The sequence below is a fragment of the Gymnoscopelus microlampas genome (genome assembly GCF_963454915.1).
Source record: "Gymnoscopelus microlampas genome assembly, chromosome: 12".
Lineage (NCBI taxonomy): Eukaryota > Metazoa > Chordata > Actinopteri > Myctophiformes > Myctophidae > Gymnoscopelus > Gymnoscopelus microlampas.
Window position 1 is genome coordinate 44,975,133 of NC_139949.1, and position 25,570 is coordinate 45,000,702.

At 41.3% G+C, this 25,570-nt stretch overlaps 2 protein-coding genes across 6 annotated transcripts; both read right to left on the minus strand.

The window, feature by feature from the left end:
* Positions 1-461: 461 nt before the first annotated feature.
* LOC311057081 (protein-tyrosine sulfotransferase 1-like) lies at positions 462-12,955 on the minus strand. Of its 5 annotated transcripts, none has more exons than XR_014601948.1 (8): positions 12,742-12,955; positions 9,249-9,975; positions 8,199-8,357; positions 7,442-7,698; positions 4,808-5,009; positions 3,323-3,838; positions 1,864-2,261; positions 462-485 (listed from the first exon to the last, which is right to left on the minus strand). XR_014601948.1 is itself a non-coding variant. In XM_084074001.1 (6 exons), the coding sequence occupies exons 2-6, from the start codon at positions 9,657-9,659 to the stop codon at positions 3,803-3,805; spliced, it is 1,065 nt and encodes a 354-aa protein (XP_083930127.1). In that variant the 5' UTR covers positions 9,660-9,975; positions 12,742-12,955; the 3' UTR covers positions 768-3,802. The 5 variants fall into 5 exon arrangements, 1 of the variants encoding a protein (XP_083930127.1); XR_014601949.1 differs by lacking the exon at positions 462-485 and adding an exon at positions 768-1,771 and having other exon boundaries at positions 1,821-2,261; XR_014601950.1 differs by lacking the exon at positions 462-485 and having other exon boundaries at positions 768-2,261.
* A 4,230-nt stretch (positions 12,956-17,185) lies between these two features.
* Positions 17,186-23,729, minus strand: LOC311057630 (serine protease FAM111A-like). Its single transcript, XM_084074639.1, has 6 exons — positions 23,614-23,729; positions 23,008-23,122; positions 21,570-21,644; positions 20,947-21,021; positions 20,505-20,596; positions 17,186-19,899 (listed from the first exon to the last, which is right to left on the minus strand). Exons 2-6 carry the CDS (start codon positions 23,111-23,113, stop codon positions 18,073-18,075), a joined length of 2,175 nt encoding a protein of 724 aa, XP_083930765.1. The 5' UTR covers positions 23,114-23,122; positions 23,614-23,729; the 3' UTR covers positions 17,186-18,072.
* Between the last annotated feature and the right edge of the window lie 1,841 nt (positions 23,730-25,570).

A 25,570-nucleotide genomic window follows, 5' to 3' on the forward strand; every position in this document is an offset into this window, starting at 1 on the left:
TAATACCTGATATCTGGGGGCGATGATTCAAGAGAAAAACCATGACATATTTCTTAGTAGGTATATTTCTCTTCAAAGGACAAGAAGCTAGGACGTTGAGGGAATCGGCATTGGAAAGGCTCTGACTGGATTTAATTCTAGGACAGCAGGCAGTAGGCTATATGTGGTTCTGGACATGAGTAGCCTACTGTATCCTCCTAACCTCCATGCCAATGCCCCAGCCAATGATGAGAATGGTGGTATTGCTCAGTATTTTAACAACCGTAACCACATGAAACCTACAGTAACATCCCTATTCTAGGCATGTCATAATAGAACATTCAGCAAAATTAGCACTTCTACAAGCTCACAACCATCGCAACATGACGTGTTGAGTTTGTAGATCACATACAACAAACTATGGGGTTTACTGGCCAATACCCACTGCTTCCTATAACGAATAGCAAAAATATCCGATCTACAAACTCACAATGCATCGCATTGCACTGTGAGCTTGTAGATCTGATATTTCAAAAAATAAATTAAAAAGTAATAACAATTCTGAAAATGTTTACGTTTTTAAATTGTCAGTTATGACATGCCTAAAATAGGAATGCCAGGTTTAAAGTGGTTAATGGACATCATTTCCATTTACTATTATTTTTGTGTGAAATACCCAACATACTAGTGAATGAAATGGGTTTTTCATAAATATAATCTTGACCCTTCTGTTCATCATATTAAGTAATATGGCAAAAAATTAAAAAGTCTTACAGTCATAGAACAAGCAATGTCAAATTCTTTAATGAATGATCGACAACAAAATAATTTATTACGAAAATAAACGTACGTCTTCAAAAATATACAGTCATACTCTGAACCGTTACCGCCCTGTTAGAGGGTAACAACGGTCTAAAAGCACATTCATATTGGTGGTGAATTGATTACAAATTACCCTCACGTTCAAATACCTTCAGATACACTTTGATTGAGAAAAAAGGAAAAAAACAACAAAGTTGAATAGGATGTAACATTGTTGGGACAAGTAACTTCCCTGAGCAGAAGTCCAAGGACTGAAGCCTGCAGCATACTCCAAGCCAAGTCAAACGTTTTTTCAGCTTCAGCAGGTCAATGAGAACAAAATGACATCATTGCTGAGAAAATAAACAAACAAGAACAAAGTTCATTTCAGCATTTCTTGCACCTCCAAGAATTGTCTAGCCGAACATCGCCGCAGAGGCACCAATGTGAATACAGACTGTGATTGGTCACAGACTGTGAGATTGGTCAGACACACAATTTGCTCGTGATTCGTTATCGTTTTCTTTCTACAATCTAACCAGTGTTGCCATTAATATAAGCAACTTCCTGGGCTTCCTTTTCTGTAAAAGTTGCTTGTAAATATTGGTAGTTGTGCGTTCCTTTGGGGGGGGTTTTCAGCTTGTTTCTAAAGTGTAGGGTTATTTGGGCTTGCTTTCAAATGTTTTAATTATCATTTAAACCAGTGGTTCTCAAATATTTTCACGTCATGGACCGCCAAATTAATGTATTTGTATTTGTCCCTAGCCCCCCCATCTGAAAATGTTTTGTGCCAGGGAGCCCCTACCGGATTTGTGTTAGAATGTTTCCAAAATCTTCCAAATATCTCACATTTTATTTATTAATATCGATGCGACGCGTCGTGAGCTTGTAGATCAGCTATTTTCAAATAGCCGATGTAGGCTATATAGGTTTAAAGTGCTCATGTGGCCTATACTCGCTTCTTTAGGGCTTGTTTTCCTAGACCCGGTTGCTTATTTCTCTCACAAAATCTGGCAACACTGAATCTAACAGCAACGTACAATGGACTGGTCTGAAGATAGGGTTGTCTGAGGAGGTACAAACCTCTGAGACAAACGACATGTCGGCGGTTATGTAAAGCAAACAGTGGAGATCCATGGTAAAAAAAAACACTGTTTCGGCACTGTATACAGTGAGCGGGTCTAACATTCTGAACCCAGAGTGGAGCTGCAGTGAGTATAGAAGCCCATTTTGCATGCTTGAAAGTTTTTAGTATAGAAGCCAGTTTGCGTGTGAGCATGAAATTGGCTATTTTCAAAACATTTTGATTTTATCTATTGTTTATGTATGAGAACTGTTTGACACACTTTTTAACAATTTGGTAAAATGTGGTTCAAACACCAGAGGTAGTTCAATTAGATTATAAAATAGAATGCCAGCGGACTTTCGCCCATTCTGAGCATTCTGTAAGACAAGTTATTTATTTTTTGGTTCAGCAAGGCCTGCTGCAGCTGAAATTTCTTGCACCTCCAAGAATTGTCTAGCCGAACATCGCCGCAGAGGCACCAATGAGAACACAGACTGTGATTGGTCACAGACTGTGAGATTGGTCAGACACACAATTTGCTCGTGATTCGTTATCGTTTACTTTCTACAATCTAACCAGTGTTGCCATGTCCGCTTAATATAAGCAACTTCCTGGACGCCTTTTTCTGTAAAAGTGGCTTGTAAATATTGGTAGTTGTGCGTTCCTTTGGGTTTTTTTTTCAGCTTGTTTCTAAAGTGTAGGGTTATTTGGGCTTGCTTTCAAATGTTTTAATTATCATTTAAACCAGTGGTTCCGAAATATTTTCACGTCATGGACCACCAAATTAATGTATTTGTATTCGTCCCTAGCCCCCCCATCTGAAAATGTTTTGTACCAGATTTGTGTTAGAATGTTTCCAAAATCTTCCAAATATCTCACATTTTATTTATTAATATCGATGCGACGCGTCGTGAGCTTGTAGATCAGCTATTTTCAAATAGCCGATGTAGGCTGTATACGTTTAAAGTGCTCATGTGGCCTATAGTCGCTTCTTTAGGGCTTGTTTTCCTAGACCTGGTTGCTTATTTCTCTCACAAAATCTGGCAACACTGAATCTAACAGCAACGTACCATGGACTGGTCTGAAGATACGGTTGTCTGAGGAGGTACAAACCTCTGAGACAAACGATGTGTCGGAGGTTATGTAAAGCAAACAGTGGAGATCCATGGTAAAAAAAACACTGTTTCGGCACTGTATACAGTGAGCGGGTCTAACATTCTGAACCCAGAGGGGAGCTGCAGTGAGTATAGAAGCCCATTTTGCATGCTTGAAAGTTTTTAGTATAGAAGCCAGTTTGCGTGTGAGCATGAAATTGGCTATTTTCAAAACATTTTGATTTTATCTATTGTTTATGTATGAGAACTGTTTGACACACTTTTTAACAATTTGGTAAAATGTGGTTCAAACACCAGAGGTAGTTCAATTAGATTATAAAATAGAATGCCAGCGGACTTTCGCCCATTCTGAGCATTCTGCCTGCTGCAGCTGAAAGAAATTCGGCTTTGTTTGGAGTATTCTGCTAGCTTAAACCCACTAAAACCGGGAAAGCATCCGTGTCAGAGTTTAGCGCTGGCTATTCAAAAATAGCAGATATACAAGCTCACAGCGCGTCACTTCGTACCGCGAGCTTGTACATCTGCTATTTTTGAAAAATCTTGAAAGTGTGAGAACTACTGATTTAGAGGCCATTTGTAGAATCGGCCTCAGGTCTTAATGGCTTAAGACCAGCTAAACTATCGCACAGTCACAGAGGCCTCCTACTGACTAACACAAACCTACTAGTGAAATGACATGAAACCAAATATAGCTATGGCTGATGACCAAAAAACAGCGTGGAACACTTCAAAATCCTCTTGTAAGGGTGAGCTGGCTGGTGAGCTGGCAGTCAGAGAGTATGAAGAAATATCATTTAGCTGAAGGCCATTCCAGCAAGTTCCTGGCAGAGCTGCTGGTTTCTTAACTGGGATGCGGGGCTTCTGTTGCTCTCGGACTCTGAGGAGAGGGAAGATATCGGTTGCTGTCATTACTGGGATCATTGCAATGCATTACATTCAGGGTTTGATCTGCAAAAAGACAAAAAAAAGAGAGGGGGGGGGGGGGTCTTAACCACCGTTTATACTTACTTCATCGTACAACAAATAGTGAAAATAGCCAATCTACAAGCTCACGTTTGATTTACTTTTTTTCTTTTCTAAAAAGAAAAAAAGAAAAACAGTTTTTGAAAAACTAATCCAAAATAGGGGCGCCAGGGTTAATCTGATTAACATACATTTATATTATGAAACATAAAAGACATCTGACTGGAAGGCAAGCATTGATAAAAATCAATAACCAGACGGGGATTGATATAAAAAATGCTCTTTCTATTTTCCTTTTAAAATCCACTGTCCGTGCTTAGTAGTGCTGTCAGAATTGGCCAAAAATGACCTACTGTATCAAATCTCTAATTCGGCCACGGTTGGTGCTGAGAAGCGTTCGCTCCTGCGGGATAAAATGAATGATTCCATTCTATAGGATGAACATTAAAGTTTCCCACTCTCAGACTAGAGGCCCACAAGTTTTAGTAACAAAGCAAAACAATCCATTTATACATCTCTGAAATTACAATGTACAGTTTGAATTAGGACTGTTGGGGAACAAAGTCCCAAAATTCAAGTTTGGTAAACATCTCTCTGTTGTTTCCCCTGATGGCTCAATAAGGTACTTTGTACCACAGACCACCCACAACAGCCAGGAATTGAGTGCGGCTCATGGCCTGCATCGCATATCACCCCTCTTTCTCCACCCTTTGCCCCGTTACTCTCCACTGTACTGTCTGATAAAGGAGACATATGCCTCAAAATAATCTAATACATAAAAAAATACATAAAATACATAAAACATAAAACATTTCTGAATAACACTGCACATTTTGGGTATAAGCATCACTCCTCCTTGCTCAGATGAGCACCAGTCTCTGACCTGTGAGTAGTTGAACATGGAGTTGATGGGCTCGGGTTTGGTGTAGTCGGGAGGGTTTTCCATGGGGTCGTAGCCCAGTCGAGCCAGCATGGGGGCGATGTCAGCCATGTCATTCACCACGTCGGGTGGGATGTGGCCCACCCACTTGGAGAGGGCGTCCGTGTTGACTGGTCTCATCACCTGGTCTGTGGAACGTTCCACCCTGCACACCACAAAGACAGAACCACACCCAGCTTTGTTATTCCCAGTGGACGTCCGCATGTACCAGGATCTTTGGTGTCAAAATGCATCTGCATTAGCAATCCAGTCATGCACGACACATGGCACTCAGTTTACACACACTAGGACCACAATGGAAATAAGCTCTTGAGCTTTATTGTGCTTCATCCTTTTGATAGATATGTAGACATATATGGTCATGTATAAGCATTTATGTCAAAAAGAACATCAATTAAAAATACATTGAAATTCTATCTAATAATAATTGAAAAGCCGATCTACAAGCTCACAGCGCAAATCCTGTGAGTTTGGAGGCATTCAATCCCAGACCCAATTTGGGCCACGCAAACACAAACCTACTGTAGATTCCTGAACCCTAAGGAGTTGCAGGTTAAAGGGTACATCAAGCAGAGTAGCAAGGAAACATAATCTTCCAAAAACACAAAAAACATACAGAGATGACCAAGATTAAAGCTGGGAACCGGGACATTTTTAAACGTTTAACTAAAGAAGTTCACACACGGCCGAAAGAAAGCTTGCACAGTGTTTTAAATGTGCGGCTGCTTTTGTTCCATTTTACATTTTAACGTATAAAAGGTGACTCCGTTGAATGATGTACTGTAAATATTGACCTTCTTTCTAAAGGATATACACAGTATACTATATTGCATGTTTATGAGGAAGTGTATTATGAGGAAGACAAGAGCTGCAATCCACATGCCTTTTGCGTGGGAGAGAGAGAGGCGTCATTTTAAGCTCTGTAATGACAGGTGCCAGAACCAGATCCGCTGGCTGGTTCTCAGACACCCAAGACTAAAAGTGTAAGTACACAATGACTGCATTCTAAACTGCATACAATATACACTTACCAAACAAAGGGTGATGTAAGAGGAGTTACGTATTGTGTTTACACCATGTTGTGTGTCTTCAAGCAACGGGTGTGTATGAGCAGGTTACTAATTGACACCTTCTCCTGAAATAAATGGCTTCAACCAGGTTTCACCCAAACTCCAAACCGGTTAGGTTAATTTACTGGAGCCAGTTGCAGAACACTGACTATTTATATACTGGGTTAAGTTTGTGGATAAATAAACACACATTGGCACACACACATACACTACATGCCGCAAATACATGTGCTCACATACACTAATGTGATTAGCCTGACCGATGCCAGATTTGGGGATTTGATGCCCATCCCGATTTTGGAGTTTCCTGGATTACGGATTACCGATATTTAGTCCAAAGGGGCAAACTCAATTCTAATCAATTTGACAAACTTCATTAAAGTTTGAAAATAGAAAACACAAAAATAGCCAATCTACGAGCTTGCAGATGTGCTATTTTTTTTTTTTATTGTTGGAAAACATTTTAACATTTTCACCTATAATGATGTGCCCAAAATAGGGACACCATGTTGAAAGTGGTTAAATGTTCTCCAACGGGATGTACATGTACTCCTACGGGCTGGGGCGGCACCTGTTAGCAGGGAGTGTTGGACAGGAGGAGTAAGACGAAGGCCCTACGCAGGACCGCATTAACCGCGGAACTTAGTGGAACTGGTGTTCCACGGCCTGCAGCCTGCAGGGCCCTGTGAGAATTGTGTATTTAGTTTTTGTGTATTTAAAGAAAAAATCACACCTGTGTGATTTTTTCTTTAAATACACAAAAACTAAATACACAATTCTCACAGGGCCCTGCAGGCTGCGGGCCGTGGAACACCAGTTCCACTAAGTTCCACTAAGTTCCGCGGTTAATGCGGTCCTGCGTAGGGCCTTCGTCTTACTCCTCCTGTCCAACACTCCCTGCTAACAGGTCTATACCTTTAGCCGCTAGCCGCTCTATACCTTTAGGTATAGAGCGGCTAGCGCCGCTAAAAATGTTGATTTATATTGGTCAAATAGAACCGAATTAGACCCGAATTAGACCGAATTAGACCCGAAAAATTTTGCGCGCGTGCGCAAAGCGCGCGCGTGCATGTGCGTGAAATTACGCGACTGGGGGGGCCTTTGATTTTGTGGTGTTCCACGGCCCTGAGGGGTCTTAATGCGGCCCTGGCCCTACGTCCTTCCGGTGGGGGCTCCTCACTGGCAGGTGAGTCGGTGGGTTACAACAGCAGTGACAACAACACACAGAAATGTGTGTGGGGAGGAATTAATTGGCATAACATTGTTTTGGGCTACTCTAAATTTAATCAAAAGAAATAAAATAATCTAAGACACATGGCAAACTGACTCAGTCTGGCTCTACTGTACATATAAACTTTACCGTGCACACAAACTCTCCCGTGCACATGCATTAGGGTTGGGATCCTTTAAAAAAAAAAATTAAAATATTTTTTATTCAAGAGGGCAAAGGGCAGGTGCTCTAGCACCACCTAGATCTATCTGTGCACGTCCCTGCACACACACTCACTTGGACAGGGACACTCCTCCAGCTTTCCCGATGAGATCTTCGTGGTGCAGCACCGCCGTGTCCCAGGGCAGCTCCAGGAAGTGCAGCAGCTTGCGCATCTCCTCCTCGGGGTGCAGCACCAGCTGCTCGTAGCGCACGGGCAGACAGCGGCCCCCTGACGCCCCCCCCTGGCACTGGCCGAACATGGCCTCCACCGCACCGCTCCACTTGGTCAGGCAGTCTCTGTAGCTGTTCAGGTCAAAGCCCGAGATGGTTACCTGAATAAGGAGGAGGAGAGGAGAATAGTGTTGGCGGTGTCTCTACATTGTGACTGATACTCCTCAGTTCAATAAACAAAACTAATAAACAAAACTGTCTAATAAAAGCCCTGAGAATATATATAATGTTGGGCAGAAACCTAATATGTCCATATTTTGTATGCCCTACTTTATTGTACAAGTGTCAAAAGTTGCAAAAATAGCTGATCTACAAGCTCACACTGCATTGCATCATGTATATCTGCTATTTATGAATACATTTTGAAAGTGAAAGTGGTCTGTCTGAACAGAGAGATTGTGACTAAATAATAGCTACATTGGATCCATTTTTTTCTCCCATTTCCTGAAAAGTAACAGTCTTGGAAATACAAGGTTTCCGCCCGACAGTGACGTCGTTCCTCACAGAGATGAGAACAACGGGCAAAGACGGTTTGTTGGTAACATAAAAGTTGTAAGGACGTTCATCGGACCACAGTCCTGAGGAACGACCCTGAACGCACCTTTCGTGAGATCATGGAATGGACGGTCGCTCGCCCGTCTCGCAGCATGAGGACAAATTTCGCCTTGGGGAAGATACGCGCGAGGTAACTGAGGGACTTGAGGGCGAATGGGTCCTTGTTACAGAGACGAGCTGCAGGCTCCCCGTGACCCACTATGATCTGGAATACACAACATCATGCAGAATATCACAGTTGATATTCGGTTAAAACAATCTCAACCAGTATAAATAATAAAGATTATTTATATAGTGCTTTGAAAATGCAAAGCGTAGAGCAACAATAAAAAGGAGCTAAATGCAAAGGAGTGCTGCAAAGGGCTCAGGATAGGCCACTTGACAGTGGCATATGAGCAGGCGTGTCAGAATCAGAAGGACTCCGGACTCCATGACTGCCTGGCAAGTGGATGGTGCTTTCTGAGCTCCTGTTTTGTTTTGTCTTAAGGACCATGTTTTGGCTCTATATAAAAGGCAGTCCATTAACCACACAAGTATGAAAATATATATGCAGGGTTCCCACACATTTTTAACAATGAATTTTCATAACGTTTCCGTAACTTTTCCAAAGTATTTTACCCCATTACCACTTACTCCAGTGTGCCATCAATGCACCAAGACACACTTGAGCAAAGGTGTCACGTGACAAAAATAACACATCTACAAGCTAACGTCCTGTATACATTAGGCCACACGTATTTCTCGTAATGCTAGATATATTCAAGACAAAATCAATAGCCAAAAACTATGTACATTATATCCAAACATTTTCCAAAACATTTGATTAATTCCAAACTTTTTTCATGACCGTGGAAACCCTTGTATATAATTCGACAATAAATGATTGCTACGCTTTCAAATTAAACTACTGTATGTTTTAAGAATTGTAAATGGTCTGCATGTCTAAGTACAATGTACACGGTGGAGGAAACCAGTTCCACTTGTTCCACTGCAGCTGTCATCGAGGAAGAAGACACGTACGTAGTTAGGTAGGTACTGCTAGTCAGGGAATCTCTGCCACGCATTTGCATAATAATAGCTGTGAATTTCATCTCACCTCTAACAAGAAGGCCCGTACGGCCGAATCCAACACCTGGTCCGTGACTCCGGCCTCGTCCAGGCGCAGCCTCTCCTTGGCCGAGCGGCTCCAGGTGGCCCGCATGCCCAGGAGCCGAGGGATGACGCGGGTCTCCTCGCCACAGCGCACGGCGCCGTGCGCGTCCAGCATGGCCCGCATCAGCGTGGTGCCGCTGCGGGGGAAGCCGCCGATGAAAATGAGCGGCGTGTCCTCGGGGAGGAGGCCGGCCGCCGACAGGCTCTGGTTGGCCGAGCCCTGTCCGAATTCGGCCCAGCGGTGGTGCCGCCAGCTTTTGGGCGGACACTCCACCCCACTCATGCCCAGGTACAGGAGCGAGACGGAGCAGAGCAGGACGCAGCCCAGCAGCACGGTCCACCTGCTGTTCCTCATGGTCGTGGTCGTGGTCGGGGTGGGGGGTGCGGTCGGGCTCAGGGGTCAGATCGACATCAGTAATTCCATGGAGAACACCGGTAGAGGACTGAATTCTAATCCGACTGGTGGAGAAGGATGTCTACCTGACGGCCCAGGAGAGGTCCACAGAGAAAAGACAGGGAGGGTGTGGCCTCTGGTATGCAGACAAAAAGGTGGGCCGAGAACACAGTGTGAACCAGATACTGGTCCCTGGGGGGATTCTTCACCCTCCTCCTGAGGCCTCAGCCTTGGGGTTTGTCCATGCCTGCTAGGCTCCACGGCTCACCTATCACACCTACATGAGACAGCAGAGGAATAATGTTACACATAACAGGTGGAGCGAGGTATAATATATATATAAATAAAGTTATATACTACATATATATATATATAGCATAAGTGAGCTGATATCAGCATCAGAGTCTACTGCAAGGCCTCTGTGGAATTTTCCTCCACACAGCCAAGAGCTGGGCTGAAGGCTGTCCAGTAATACTGCACTCTTATAAGCCATTTTGCATTTCGGCAGACACAGACAGAAACGGCTGGGCTGTTTCAACGTTGACTCGGACACACTCACACGGTGTATGCAAAGCCATTAATTACTACCTCCCCGTGTTTTCGTTTTCAGTGACAGTCTAGACCGCGCTCGAACGCGAAGCAAACTGTTTTAAGATCATGTTTCAATTCACTGAGCCACGCTGCAACTTCCCACATTCACTTCTGCAATTTGCAGCATGAAGGTTGTTTCCCACATGCTTCTATTAGCAACATCTGTGAAAGCCTATTTATACATTTTGAGTCGGTTTAAATATCGTCTGAACTGTCTGATGCATTTGTACTACAGTACTTACAGAACTATGGAAGGCCTTGGTGACACTTGAGTACAAATGTCATTGAGGAGAAAATTACACACAGTACCCGGACTATCTGCTCATCCATAACCATTATACTTAGACGTACAATGGTGTCACACAAAATAGCAGATCTACACGATTACAATATATGTGTGTCTGCTATATTTGAACTTTTCTTTTTAATGCTTGCCTACAATGTCATGCTTCCCGCCCCTAACCCTTTTGTCTAAGAATCAATTAAAATAGATTAGTTTGATTAACTGATGCACCCCTACACTGCATCATGTAAAGAAGAAGATTATATACTATATTCTTTTCTGTGCATTGGGTGGGAAGATAACCAGGCATATGGCAGACATTTGTGTGTTTGGAGAGGTAACCGCTCCTCTCCAAACTGGCTAGAGCAGTAGTAGCGCACGTGTCGTAGTTCTGATGGTAAACATAACATAAGCATCTGGAACCAAGGACAGCACAGACATAGGTTTGGGAAACCGTTTGATACTAAATCTGCTGATAGCCGGGCGGGAGCTGCAGATGTTCAACATATTTCCATGCAGAGCTTTAGCCAACGTATGTGAAATATGGAGAGAGACATACCGTAGGCCCAAGTAGTGTAAATACCTTAGTCACACAGCATATTTTTCAACAGAGTAGGTTACACAACTACTGTTGCATAGTTAAGTGGTTATTTGTGTGTGCTCTGATGAAACTAGGAATTGACCTAGATAAGGCTACAGCATGTGTTGATCTGATATAAGCCAGTCTACGAGTCTGTTAAATAGAATGCACTAAACATATGGAGGTGTATGTATTTCAGCTGCTACAACATACATAGGATCCTTGACTACATTTGGTGAGAGCGCAAATACGTGGTGCATGTTAAGTGTCCATATCATATCATAACACAAGTATAAAAGGTAGTGTAGGAAGGAACCCTTTGGGTCACATTTGTGTGTGTGTGTGTGTGTGTGTGTGTGTGTGTGTGTGTGTGTGTGTGTGTGTGTGTGTGTGTGTGTGTGTGTGTGTGTGTGTGTGTGTGTGTGTGTGTGGACACAGACAGGGATTATGAAAGCCTGATGGCTCATCTAATACCTTTAACATCTGGCTGTGGGTGATGCTAGACAAAGCTCCTATATAATACCTTGAACATCTGGCTGCGGGTGATGCTAGCTAGACAATGCTCAGACAAAGCTCCTAAATGTATATATATATATACACACCACCTTCGAACATCTGGCCATGGGAGATGATACACAGTTAAGTCCTCCTCAGTCTTAATGCATCCATTTTTAACTCTCAGAGGGTACACATAATGGAACCAAATGGAACCAAACCAAATGGCCCCAAAAAGGTCGAAAATGTGGTTACATGTGTACCCTCTGTTGTCAGTGTCTACCTTAAACATCTGGATGATGCTAGTATAGACAAAGCTCTAGGCAGCGCCGCGGCCCAGTCTGACAGCAGGAATGCAGCCACCAGCCAGGTGAACGACCCGACCAGGCAGGGCTATCACCAGTTCACCACTAGCCATGGATCACACGACGGTCGCCTGTCACGACCGTCGTGGCGAAACTTCAACATACTGTTTGCACTTTCTCCCTTTTTGGCCCGTACATCAACATAAACGTTCAAATTATAATTATAAAGTGCTTACCCCATGGCCACGGATGTTACAATTTTGTACGGGCCCTCATAAGCACCCGTATCTTCCGTATTGTTCAATAAAAGGCATTTTAATCCGATCGGTGGTTATTTTTTCGCCATATACTTTCGACGTAACCCTATCGGTTGGGAGGTGTATTGCACTCTTGATACATTATAACTCTATGAGAAAATGGACAGCAATCAGATTATAATGCTTTTCATTGAATAATACGGAAGATACTGGTACTTCTGAGGGCCCGTACATAATTGTAACATCCGTGGCCATGGGATAAGCAGTTTATATTTGAAATCCGAACTAGTATTTAGATGTACGAACCAAAAAGGGAGAGAGTGCAAACACCAGGTTGAAGTTTCGTCATGACTGTCATACAATATATGGCAGTCAGGTTTCAGGGCTAAGTTCACCACACTGAAAACGTTATCTCCAAACAGTCTGCCGAGGATCCGATGTATTAAACACAGCCGTTCTACCAACCTAACCGTTGTTCTAGGCCGCCGCCGGGGTCCGAAAACCCTCAATGATGGCAACAAAAACAACTCACCCATGTCTGCACAGTTCTACAGGAGATCTGAAACGCGTTCAACGATTGAAATGTAGCTGGATCGATTATTCCGTAAACCGGTTTATTGGCGATTGCAGATCAAAATCACACAAATGAGAAGAGGCCGACGTTGTGTGTGTTGCCAGCAGCACACAGCAGAAGTTACAATGTATCAAGTCAGAAGAACGTTGGATCGTGCAGAAGTGAAACGAAACGCTGCTGCTGTCTGTCTCTGGGGTGGGGGGAGAGGACAGGGGGGAGGGGGGGGGACGGAACATCGGTCGCTGATTGGTGGACGACCGGGCTGGAATCCACAGCACATCTGTACCGATGCTCTCCATTGGTGGAGTGGAGGATGTTAAAGGGCCACTCCACCGTGTTTATGGTCGGTGTGGGAGTTGCTGGACTTGTGCTGTCAGGAAAATAACAGGGGAATTGATGCTGTCAATGTGATGGCTTTACAACTCACTCACTCAAAATAACACTTTTACCACATCTCTGTATACCAGACAGTGCCAGAGTGCCTTTATGGTGTACCAAATGGAAAATATATCCAAAGCACTTTACAATGCGCATTACATTCACACACACATTACACACCAACAGCAGAGGAAACCGTGCAAGGTGAACCTAGTTACATTTATTTTCATTTTGTGACACACTGACTGACCTCCTGGCCTGGCTTGATGCACATGGACCTCCTGGAGAGGCCCAAATCTAATATGCATGACTGTATTTAGAAGCTGAAAAGTATTAAAATATGCATGTAAAAAAACAAAATTCAGCTTTTTTCAGCCCTGTCTTGTTTACAGAGACATTAATCGTGGGATCTCTGTAGGCCTATGTAACGGAAATACAATTTATATTCCTTCTAGGCTATTGATTTATCGATTATTGAATGCATTTAGTATTCATCTTACTTCAGTTATATTAATATATGACTGTATGCTGAATGCTGATGTGTCTGAATGTAATGTCCCAAGGGAAGTGAATTAGTGTCAATATGTCTTGATTTTATGAGTTTAATGAGTTTAGTACACCCTCAGTGTACTTATTAAGCAGCAGGCTCATACAGCAAGGTCAAGTAGCTATTCCAGTCTGTAGGCAAGCTACAGACCTAGACAGCAAGGCAACGAGTTATAAGGTTTTATGAACACAAGGTGAACGTTTCTCGAACCATCGTCAGTATCCTGGCTAGGGCAGTGACTATGGCCTCGGCATATACTGTAGCAGTGGGCCTTCCATTCTCAGTCGATGAGAATGCAACACATGTTTATGGTTGGTCAGGGTAGTGTCGCCGCTCTTGAACGCTGAGCATGGAGCAGCACATTTCATAGTCAGGCAGAATTGACCTTCCATACTCAAGTGCTGAGAACACATCTTTTGGTCAGACAGAGGAATGCCAGTCCTCAGAATTATCCTAACAATGTGTAGGTATCCTTGTAGAATCTGTATTTAAGCTGCCCCAACATCCAGAAGCAGAAAAGGAAACTGGTGGAACCTGGTGTAAAGAAAAAAAAGAAACAGGAAGCAAAAAAACGCTGAAAGATGTGCTTACTACCCACATGTCCTTCCTCTACAAACAGCACCTCCCACTCACAAGTACTCTCTTGTTGAACCTATTTATATTTGGTGTTCTGTTTGGCTTTAATGGAGAGGCAGTTAAATGTTTAAAGTCTTCATACTCTTCTCTCCCAATACTAGGATTAAAATAAACTGTAATCTCATCTTGACCATTAATGGTAGGGCAACAGCTAAGGGACCATTTACTGCTTCATATATAGACAACAATATTAGTTTATTTTTTCATTATATTAATATGGAAATGACTTAAAAGGAGAAGTGTTGAATAGGTTTTGATCCTTGAAAGGAGAAGTGGGAGGATGTGCTTTAAGTCTCACTTTAAACTTTTCATTGATCCTCTAGCTAGCCCAACCTTAATTTTGGCTGATGTACTTTCCCCCGCCCTATTTACAAAGTAATGAGCTAACATTTTAGTAAACAGTACATGGGCCCAAGGGTTAGTCAAGTGTGTAATGTTGCATCGTATGCCAAAGTAAATAAAATAATTGTCCAGCCTCTTTGTTTGTTTTATAGTTTAAATGGATGTTACTGTTGGTGAGGACAAAGTTGAAACCAGTCAAATGTAGCTGAATCGCATTTGAAAATGCTTGGCTATGGTTTCATAAATAGTTAATAGAAAATGAACACATTTTATCTTTTTTTCCCTCAATATATTGATAATCTAATAATCTCATAGGCTCCTGTTGAGGATTCAAAGTTACAAAAAGTAGAATTCTGGGACACTCCCCTATGAGTGTGCTGTCCAACAGCTGTTCCTGTTCGTATTTCCTCTTTTATTCTTCAGCACGTCTCAGGCAGCTCCAAGATCTTTGGTTTCATAGTGATCGAGAGCAGTTTCTGTTCTATGATTCACTCTGAAATCTGATATCTGCCGTTTTATGTCTCACCTGCACGTGATACTGTTATTTGTTTTTGAAAATATGCACCTTATGTATCTGTTACTATATCTGCTGCTATTTTAACTGCCTCATTCCATCGCCATCTTATTAACCATGCACCTTATATTAACTTTTCTCCATATCTGTTATTATTCATGACCGTGTTTGAAATACTATTGAAGACCATCCTCTTGATAAGTATAGATAGATCAAGTCAAGACAGTGGAAGATTTGTTCGTAGCTACAATCCAGCAAGGTTCTGAGATGTTAGTGAATTTTCTCATGTTTTCCTGCAGAGGTCACCAGCAGTTGGAACAATTTCAGCTCTGATGGTTGGTTGTGATGTTATTGTTTGTTCTTTAACATTTATGACATGTAGGGGAAGAGCTTGGCTAAGAAGGTCAGAGAGACAGCCAGGCAGGGCCAGGGTTTGATAAACTATGAATACTAGAAAACAGTATTCTGGAATTGCTGTTATTTTCTGTGATGTTTTAAGAGAAATAAGCTTGGAAAATAGGAATGGGGATCAAACCGTGCAGGAAGGGGTGCCGGGCTGCATTATGTCCTGGAGGTAAGGGGGTGCCATGCTCCTGATCACCACATTCACCAGTGTTGTGAAATAGATGCGAGCAGCAACCCAGGACCCAGTGGAGTGAGTGCACAATTGGGTAGACATGAATATTTTAGGAGATTGAAGACTCTGCTTCCTGGCTCAGTTGAGAGAGCATGCATGCAGCCTACTATAATAAAGTATATGCAAACGTAAGCAAACACGTATGGCTTATAGCTTGAATGAAAAGTGAATAAAACCACCACGAGATAGCAATCATAGAAAGAACATCAAAGTATTTTTTTCAGAGTTAAAACATCTTAAATCGTTTCACAAAAGATAAAATAGATGAACCCACACACCATCTTCTCTCTTTTTTTTTTATATCCCACGATTTTTGTAACCCATTTTTTTCACCCGGTGCCAATTTCCTAAGTGATCCTGGGCACTACACCAGTGCTACACCAGTCCAGTGGTGGAAAAAGTACTCAAATTCTTTACTTAAGTAAAAGTACCAATACTGCAATATAAAAATACTCTGTTACAAATAAAAGTCCAAAATTAAAAATGTACTTGAGTAAAAGTACAAAAGTATTGGCATCAAAATGTACTTAAAGTACCAAAAGTAAAAGTACTAAATATTTGAAAATAGCCGATCTACAAGCTCACAACGCGTCGCGTTGCGACGCGTTGTGAGCTTGTAGATCAGCTATTTTCAAATGGCCTAGGTATGAAATAGGTTTAAAGTGGTTAAATGTATGTTTCATTATATCATAGTTTATATCTGAAAAGTAACTAGTAACTAAAGTTTTCAAGTAAATGTAGCGGAGTAAAAGTACAATATTTGCCTCTGAGATGTAGTGGAGTAGAAGTAAAAGTATTGGAAATTGGAAATACTCAAGTAAAGTACAAATACCTCAACATTGTACTTAAGTACAGTACTTAAGTAAATGTACTTAGTTACTTTCCACCACTGCACCAGTCCCCCCCACAGCCTAGGGAGGCCAGGGCTGAGCTCATGCTTCCTTCAATGCATGAGAGCCAACTGACCATCTTCTATTTTATCTAAACGTCTGTTCTATCAACACACCTGTCCCCGAGCTGTACTAGGTACCCTGTACTGTACTCCACAAGACATTTGAAAACATTGAATTAATCTTACTCATGTGAGTCCACTTATTTCTCGATGTAATTGTTTTCTTCTCATTAAGAGCCAAGTGTTGATTTGTAACTACTGTATGAAGAATGTGTGTAGAAGAACATAGGGCAGTGTCAGGGATAGGCATGATGCAGAATGTAAACCACATTTTCACCCATTTCAATCACTCAAGATTCAATACCAACTCATGCTTATCAACTAACCTCCATGCTGCTTCTGATGAGGGCAGAAAATACAACTCAATAATAATTCTGTATTGTAATTTTTGCTTTATTGTCTTTACTGAATGACATTGGACATCACAAGCGACTATCCACTAAGGAAGGTTGATTACAGCAATGAGATTTTTGTTAAAAATTAGCAAAGTAGGCAAGACAAATTTATATTTCATTGACCGACTCGTCGTACAACAAAAATGATGTGTTTTCAATTGGAAAACCTGTCTTCAATGATCATACCAGTATCTTTATTTTCGGCTTACCACATGTAAGCTAGCAAGAGAAACAAAATCAAAACTCTCCCTTCAGTTTTCCAACAATTGTTTAAAGATAAACTAAAAGCATAAAAACATCAAGTAGAAAATGCTAATTAAGTACATACAAATTCATTGCACAAAATAATGCACATTTAAGCTCATTTAGTAAAAAGAAATGCTTTGCTATTTGCTTGCATACCGTAAAGACAGTACGTAAAAGTTAAACTTGATACAATTTGCTTAGTATGATTTATTAAAATGTGCAGATTCTATGTTGTGTTACTGTTAAATATGCACAATACAAACCCAAGCAGAAATTGATTCTATGTGAAAAATATGACATAATAATATGCAAATAAATGCATATACAGAACTAACATACAGGGAACCCTGCCGTCTAAAAACCTCTCTGAGCTGTTACACAGTGATTGGGTCGAGAAATGGAATGTGCCCACTTCACAAGTTAAATATCAGACTTCAGTCTGATATCAGGCAACCCACTAAGTTCTATGAACTGTAGAAGAAAATCAGCAACGTATAGAAGGAATACCTTAAAAACACTGGTGTATCCTGAAAGGCAAATATTGTTCCGAAAAATATACAACAGAATCTAAAGCCTACGTATATGCTTACTGTAGCCACCTATGAGTCCTGCAACAGTGTATGCAGTCATTACCCAGTTAAACTACTCAGTTTCCATGGGCTCCGATTCTTCTTGTGGACAGAAGAATTGTATAAATTCCCTGATTTTCTCAGAGTCTCCATCATAGGTTTCAAGAATGTTTTGAAATGCCATGCGATTCTCTCTTTTCACTGTTACCTTCACATTCTCCTCTACTTGGACACATTTGTCATTCTTGTGAATGAGGTATGCCTCAAGTACATCAAACCTCTTTTTTTCCACTATTTGGAGGATGATCCTCTGAAGTATGTGTGACAAGGGTTGGGCATACTCAATCAAACCCTGGGGCTGTCCTCTCCGGGGCTCATTGATATAGCCCCCAGTGTGCATTGCAACAACACGACAATACTCATCAAAGACAGGTGAGCCAGAAGACCCATAGGAAAAGCATGTATGATAAGCTAACGGAGGGCTTGGATTAACCAGGGGTGTAACGTCAAAGTGATGACCAGTAATGAGCTGAATGTAATCCTCTTCCCAAATGTTTCTACGCTCACCAACTGGAATGATAAAGCATGGGTCATGCTTTTTCACTCCTCCATTGGGATGGCCGACAACACAGATTCCACCCCTCGGAGGTGGGGGTGCGAAATCTATTAACAACCCAGGAGGTAGGTTTTGGGTTGGGGATGGGTCAAGCTCCAACAAAGACAAATCATGATAACATCCTGAATCATCCTTATGACTATCAAAGACAACAACCTCAGGTTTCACTGGCACTGAATCCAGCTGGTCTCTTGTCACTATATCTATAAAAGAGAAAGAGACTGTGACCTCCTGCATCAGCTCCAATAGTGGAAAAATCACATGGGCGTTTGTGAGGATGAACTTATCAAACAGGAGAAAACCACTCCCTACTCCCCTCCCATTTACTCTCACCTGACAAACAGAGTCAGCAGAGACCATTAGCAGCTTCATCATTTTTATTTCGCTGCAAGTGTCCACATTTGATCCATATTCAACACGGAAGAACTTTTGCCGTTTAGTATTTTTTCCTTCTCGGTCTTTCATCTGCTTGACTAATTCTTTAATCTTTTCACGTAGGACACCTATAATTTCCTCAGAATCTGGAATTGGTAATGGTTTGGCTAGAGTAGGAGTACAGTATGCCAGAGCTGTGTGCTCTGGCAAATCAGTATTTCCTGACACATTTGCTGCTGACTGCTGTGGAGAACTGGTATTTTTATCAGATGGAGATTCATTTGTAATACCATCTGACTGGCCCTCTAGTGGAGCATTCTTTTCATCCAATATGATCTTGAATGTTATGCCGTCAAGATCATCAACAAGACTGGTCATGTCAGTGATAATTTCATCGCTTATGCCTTTGAGTGCATAGCCAGGACTGAAAATATCACTTTTGAATCGCCCATCTCGTTTTAGAGCGTCCTCTACCTTTTCCCCTTTGTATGCATAAACATCAACTTCCTCAGCTATGCGCTTCAGTTCAATGCTATTCAGAACTTTATTCGTTATGTTGTCATCCCCTTTCGTTTTTACATGAAAAACGACTGGTTTCCCCTTGTGTTGGGGAAAACCACTTTCACTCTTCGGGTGTTCAGGGATTCCCTCAGCTTTTCTATATCTAATAGTTAGATGCTCATTTGGTTTAATTAAACAGCATGGAAAGTGTGTGCTGATAGCTTTAGCAGGCATACCTCTCAGAAAGACAGGTTCTTTGCCTTCATTTTTTTGGGCATTCTTTTCAAATATTGGGTTTATCTTTAGTGCATCTGTAATGGTCTGGGCTCTGTCACAGGTTACTTTCCTCCGTTTGCCGTTTCCATTTCCAATGGAAAATGAAAAGGAATGGGTATGTGCCTCTTCGTCCTGCGCAAAGAAAAGAACGGTCATTCATTTCGGTACAACATATTCCTCCAGTCCCTCTATTATCCATTCTCCCCTATAGCAACACTACACATAATATGTCCACATGCAACGTCGGCCCAATACCAAAGAGAATATACTTTTTCTTTTTTAAACTTGAAAAAGCCAATGAATTACATGTATATAGGTAACGCTTTCATAGAAACTAATTAAACACCTAAGTGAGTGAATATAGCTGAACTGCTTCCTGCTTTATTATAATATTCTATATCTAGAAATGTGTTGTTATATAGCTATACATCTTTGTATTTATGAGCTTTTCAGCAAATGTTGAAACTCAAAAGTTGGAATACTGTCTAGATATTAGGATAGGAAATACACAAATGTAATATACATGATAACTGTCAGAGACCACTAGATTAGTACTTGTGCTGAAGGGTCATACACTTCTGATGTATGTACAGTTACAAAAGTGGAATAAAGAAGAATACAACTGATTTGTGCAATATTGTATATTAGACCACTTGAATAACATATAAGGGAAACGGAAACAGCAACTGAAAATAAAACGTGTTTTGGTTCATAGTACAGAAAAATGCTAGGCCTACCTGGTCCTTTGGTTCGGACTTCATTTTCGTGGTGTCCATTTTGGGTGGTATTGCTTGCTGATGATTCGTTACATTGGCGAAAGTGGTTCGACCTGTTGGAGAAATGTGGATTATTATTTGTCATGCAATACGTGTCACTATGCAATAAATATCCTAAAATAGTGCATTTTGAAAATGCTAAATATATTGCACATTTATCCTACTATAAATGCACAAAATCTCGGTCCGTCTGTGTGTGTATGTGACTGCAGAATCCCCATATATGGAGTACGCTGATGTTATCATAGACTGGCATAGACTCCATATTTGTGCATGCCCAGCACGGAACTCCATAAGAATACCATTGGCCACAGCATCTATCTTTCTTCATCCCATTCTAACTGACATGTTATTTATTCATATGAACTCTCTCACACTCAGCCATGACCACCCTCATACGTACCCGTCTGAGGTGTCTTCTGATGCCCAGCATGTTCTCTGTCACTCCTTGCTCTGGAGCCTTGTGGTTGCGCATCACCTTAAATTGAGTTATTATTATCAAAATAAGAATGCTATCATTGTCTACAGCATTCTCCATTCAAAATTGCATTGGCATGGTAGAACTACTATTTCAAATTGTACTTCGCTGGTTCAACAGTTAAAAAAAGTGTATCACCGGAAATGACCCCACCTCCCAACTATTTACTGTACATATTTTTCTACTTGTACCGTATATATGTTTTGCATATTATTGTATATTATTGTTTGTCTTCAAATGTCGATGAATTGAATACACCTCAATGGACATATAAGCCCTGGTCTTTTTTTTTTATAAATCTGAACCACTGTACCTTTTTTACAAACTGTTAATACATTATTCAATCAATCAAAATCATCAAACTGATCAATTAAATTCTGAATGTCTGACTGAATCGTCAACTTGAAAAAAATGCTCTAAGACAAGTGAACACTTTTTTGTAGCCACATACATTTTCATGAATTAGACCGAAGTAGGCTATATCAATCTAATTTTGAATGTGAGAGAGTATCTCTCTCACAATCGGCCAATGCCACCCTCATATGTACCTGTCTGAGGTGTTGCCTGGTGCTCTGCATTCTCTCCCTCATTCTCTGCACTGGAGCCTTGTGGTTGCGTCTCACCTAAAATGTGAATCAGAACTAAGAATACAATTTTGCACAGCATTTTCCATTTAAAATTGCTAGGGTAGAACTACCATTTAAAATGACCCCTCATCAGTGGAACCAAACCTTTGACCAAGTGCAGCATCGAGGAAGCCTGATCATGACTACAGTTTTGAGCACACTAGTGGGAGCTCTTTGAACACCAGACATTGCAGTATAATCTATACATTTCTGCATTGACAAAATTGCAACTACAAAATAAAAAGAATCTGATCAGACCAGAAACCCTAGTTCAACAGCAGTGTATGCGTATGAGCCCAGGATGCAGCACTCAGATCAAGAGTTAGAGAGGCCCCCAGGAGAGCCAGGGTAGATAAATAGAGGCATTAAAACTGCTAAACAAACAACGCATTAAGGAAAACTTCAAGGAAATCAACTCTTGGACAATGTGGCTAGAGATGTAAATAGGCTGTGAAACAAAATGTGTGTCGCAAGCTTCTTTCATCTGGCGGAGCCAGGTTAGCTAGGCATCTGGAACATCACTATGAACACTACAGTATAAACCACCAGGGGTTCCCAAAGTTCTTCAGCTTGAGAGAGACCCAAAAGAGACATTTATTAAACGCTTAAGCCCTATTTCATAATAGTAAAAACAGCCGATGATCAAGCTCACAACGCGCTGCAATGCATTGACAACTTGTACATTGGCTATTTTCACTATTTTGAAAATGTTTGAAAACGTATTTTTCAAAGTCTTTAGAACATTTATGACATTTTCTTTCTAGCTAGGGCAGTGCACTGATTGCATGTGCCGGCCAGCTTGCAGTTCTCGCCATTTTCAATCACAAGCCACAGCCATTTTGTCAGAAAATGCAAAGTTTCCAAATCAATTTGAAAAACTTGACTGAATACCAATTTCATCCAATTCATCTCTCAGGAGAGAGAATAATTTATCACCTTAAATTTTATAGCGGTCCAGTTCCAATTTTGTCTGCAATTGTTTTTGTTTCTTCTTCAGTCTAAATCTCGTCAGGGGCTGCCACAGTGGATCATCTGTTTCCATCTGTTTCCTAAGGTCCACATATTATTTGATTTGGCACAAGTTTTACACTGCATGCCTTTCCTGACACAGCCCTGCCCAATTTAACCGCACTTGGGGCTGGCACTATACTAAGCACACACAAACGTGTGCATTCCCAGGGTAATCAGGTTGCATTTATCTCTTTTTTGTTTTGTTTCGCTACTTCCAATTTCCCTTAATTGATTCTAACTTAAAAAAGGAAAAAAGAAGAGAAAAGAAAGAAAAGTTTGAGAAAAGAGGTCTGCTTCACATTAAATTCATTATGTAGGAAATGATTACTTGACATGTCTAATGCTTCACCTGTTGGCCTGCTGGGACTCAGCCAGTTATGCATACATTCCCTTTGCTTCCCCTTATCTGCCAGCTCTTTACGTCTCTGCTGCAGACTCCCCTTTTTGGAAGGCATTGTAGTCTGCTGAAAGCACAGTAGCACACACAATTAACATTATAGGCTACAAGATAATACTAATACAAACATAAAAGAAAACTTGCATTACAACATAGAACCAATGTGAACATGACATGTTATGTCCAGGAAATCTGAATGGGGACTTAGTCAAATAAGATAGACAGAATAAGGCAGAGACACGTTCACAGTTTGAGAAGAATCGGTGATATATTTTGATATCAAAAGGAATTTCAAACTTACAAATTCAGCAGGACAAGAAATGTATGCAACCTACCAGCATTGAACTCAAAGCACACACTGAATCAGCTTTATTGTCACATCCATGGTTTACAGAAGTAAAAAATTGTGTGATATTGTCTGGCCACGCGAGGCTAGTTGCAGCCTATATTGTTATAATCAATGGAAAGCTGGTGACATCTGAAATTTAGAAACACATTCTATTTGCATTTCTAAGACGGTGAATTAAAACTAAAAAAGCCTGAAAAAGCTTAACTTACCTTCCATGAACAGTTACTCCCGTGAAAAAGAGGGATAAATGAATGTCCTCTTGTCAGTCTTCCCCCTGTTTTCCAACCACAGTAGATATGTCCGGACTTTCGACTGTACGAGTGAATGTTCCCGCCTTCCGGTTTGAATCTCCCTACATCACACCAGTACACACTTCCTGAAAGGGGCGTGCTGTAGTCTGAGCAAGCGAGCCAGCATTGTTAACCCCTAGTTAACTTTGTTCCCCATTATCCTATCGCTATCTCATTTCACAATGAAACAGGATGAATGGATGATGGATAGATAGACAGACACAAAGACAGGCATACAGACAGACAGACCTTTACTGGTCTCAAGGGAAATTCAGTTGTCATAGCAACACATCGGTAAGGATGAAACAAAGAGGGGCCACACACACACACACACACACACACACACACACACACACACACACACACACTCTCTCTCTCTCTTCTGGAACCAGGCTAACACACACAATAGATTTTGAATGTCAGAAGATGCTACATTGATTGAGACAAAAACATTGTGTGCGTGTGTACACATGTGGGGGGCATGCTCGTAGACTGTATTTCTTTCTAACACTGATATACATTTCCCTCTTTATGTTTGTTAGAATGCCAATATAAAATAAAGACACGTTATTACAATAACACCACCCAAAAGAGGGTGTTTTTCAACTCTGACGGAAAAAGGGCAGGGGCTCAAACGAGCCCCCTTTGGGCCCGGAACAGGTTATTATATCTGATGGTTGTATGTTAAAGAACATCCTACAAAACCAAGGTACAAACACAAATTGTATGAAAACAGAAGCAGAGACACACACTTCTTTGTGTGACCCAGCTTGAGACATGAAAGGCCCCACATTTCAACCCATAAATTTACGGTACACAAAATGGTATACTATTAATAGGTTATTTGGCTTTCCATGGGCTCTGGGTCAAACCACATATTGACTCAACTACATGTTCTGCATAGGCCCTGGGTCAGAAAATCGTTAACTTTTTCATAGAAGCACGAAACTTGGTACACGTATACAGTTTGGGGCCCTGAACCACATATTGACTGAACTTCGCTGTTCAGAACAATATCCATCAGCAGCCACAAGAGGGAGTCCTCACTTCTGAGACATTGTTCTAGGGCAGGCTGCGGATTTCCATCCGCCTGTCCTGTAAGCCACTTTGTAAATGTCTTAACCACTGAACCCCTGTATGCACACACGCGCACGCATGCACACACACACACACACACACACACACACACACACACACACACACACAGAATATTTCACACCAGACTGGATAGAAAACCTGGCATTATGCAATGTTGTACAATGTTGAGGTGTGAAAACACATTTTGAAAAAAGCAAGCATGTAATCAGTAAATAAATGTAAGATACAGTACATTGTAATTATTTGATGTTGTGTGGAGGCATGCAACTTTTGCTTGCTGGCCTATATACGGCACAATGGTGTGTGTGTGTGTGTGTGTGTGTGTGTGTGTGTGTGCAAGGAGAGCAGTGTGTTTTGGTGGTAAGAGGTGTGCAAATTACATACAGCTACTATCTGTACTATGTAGATCAGTGGTTCTCAACCTTTTCAGACCACGACCCCCCAGAATAATCATATTTGAACTGGGGACCCCTGACCCTGATAAGCACTTGGAATGTACAGTAGGAGTTGAGGCATTACATTTTGTTTGACTTGGTTCCACAGATAATATTGTGAAAATAGCAGATCTAAAAGCTCACAACGAGCTTGTGGATCGGCTATTATTATTATTTTTTGCCTCTTTCTTATATTCATTGACAATTTGGCCAATGTTTGACCACTTTTTATAGTATAATTTGTTGATCACTTTTGATGCAGTAATGGTCTTTTTTCCTTCTTCTTTTTTTTGGGTATTAAAGGCTTAAAATGTCCCTTCGCTGTCATCTGGGGACCCCCGACC

Coding starts and splice junctions, on each gene's coding strand:
- LOC311057630 (XM_084074639.1), bottom strand. CDS start 23,113: ATGCCTTCCAAAAAGGGGAGTCTGCAGCAGAGACGTAAAGAGCTGGCA. Junction 21,645..23,007: donor GAGTCCCAGCAGGCCAACAG/GTGAAGCATTAG, acceptor TTCACATTTTAG/GTGAGACGCAACCACAAGGC. Junction 20,597..20,946: donor TCAGAAGACACCTCAGACGG/GTACGTATGAGG, acceptor TTTCTCCAACAG/GTCGAACCACTTTCGCCAAT.
- LOC311057081 (XM_084074001.1), bottom strand. CDS start 9,659: ATGAGGAACAGCAGGTGGACCGTGCTGCTGGGCTGCGTCCTGCTCTGC. Junction 8,358..9,248: donor TACGGGCCTTCTTGTTAGAG/GTGAGATGAAAT, acceptor TGTGTATTCCAG/ATCATAGTGGGTCACGGGGA. Junction 7,699..8,198: donor ATTCCATGATCTCACGAAAG/GTGCGTTCAGGG, acceptor CTCCTTATTCAG/GTAACCATCTCGGGCTTTGA.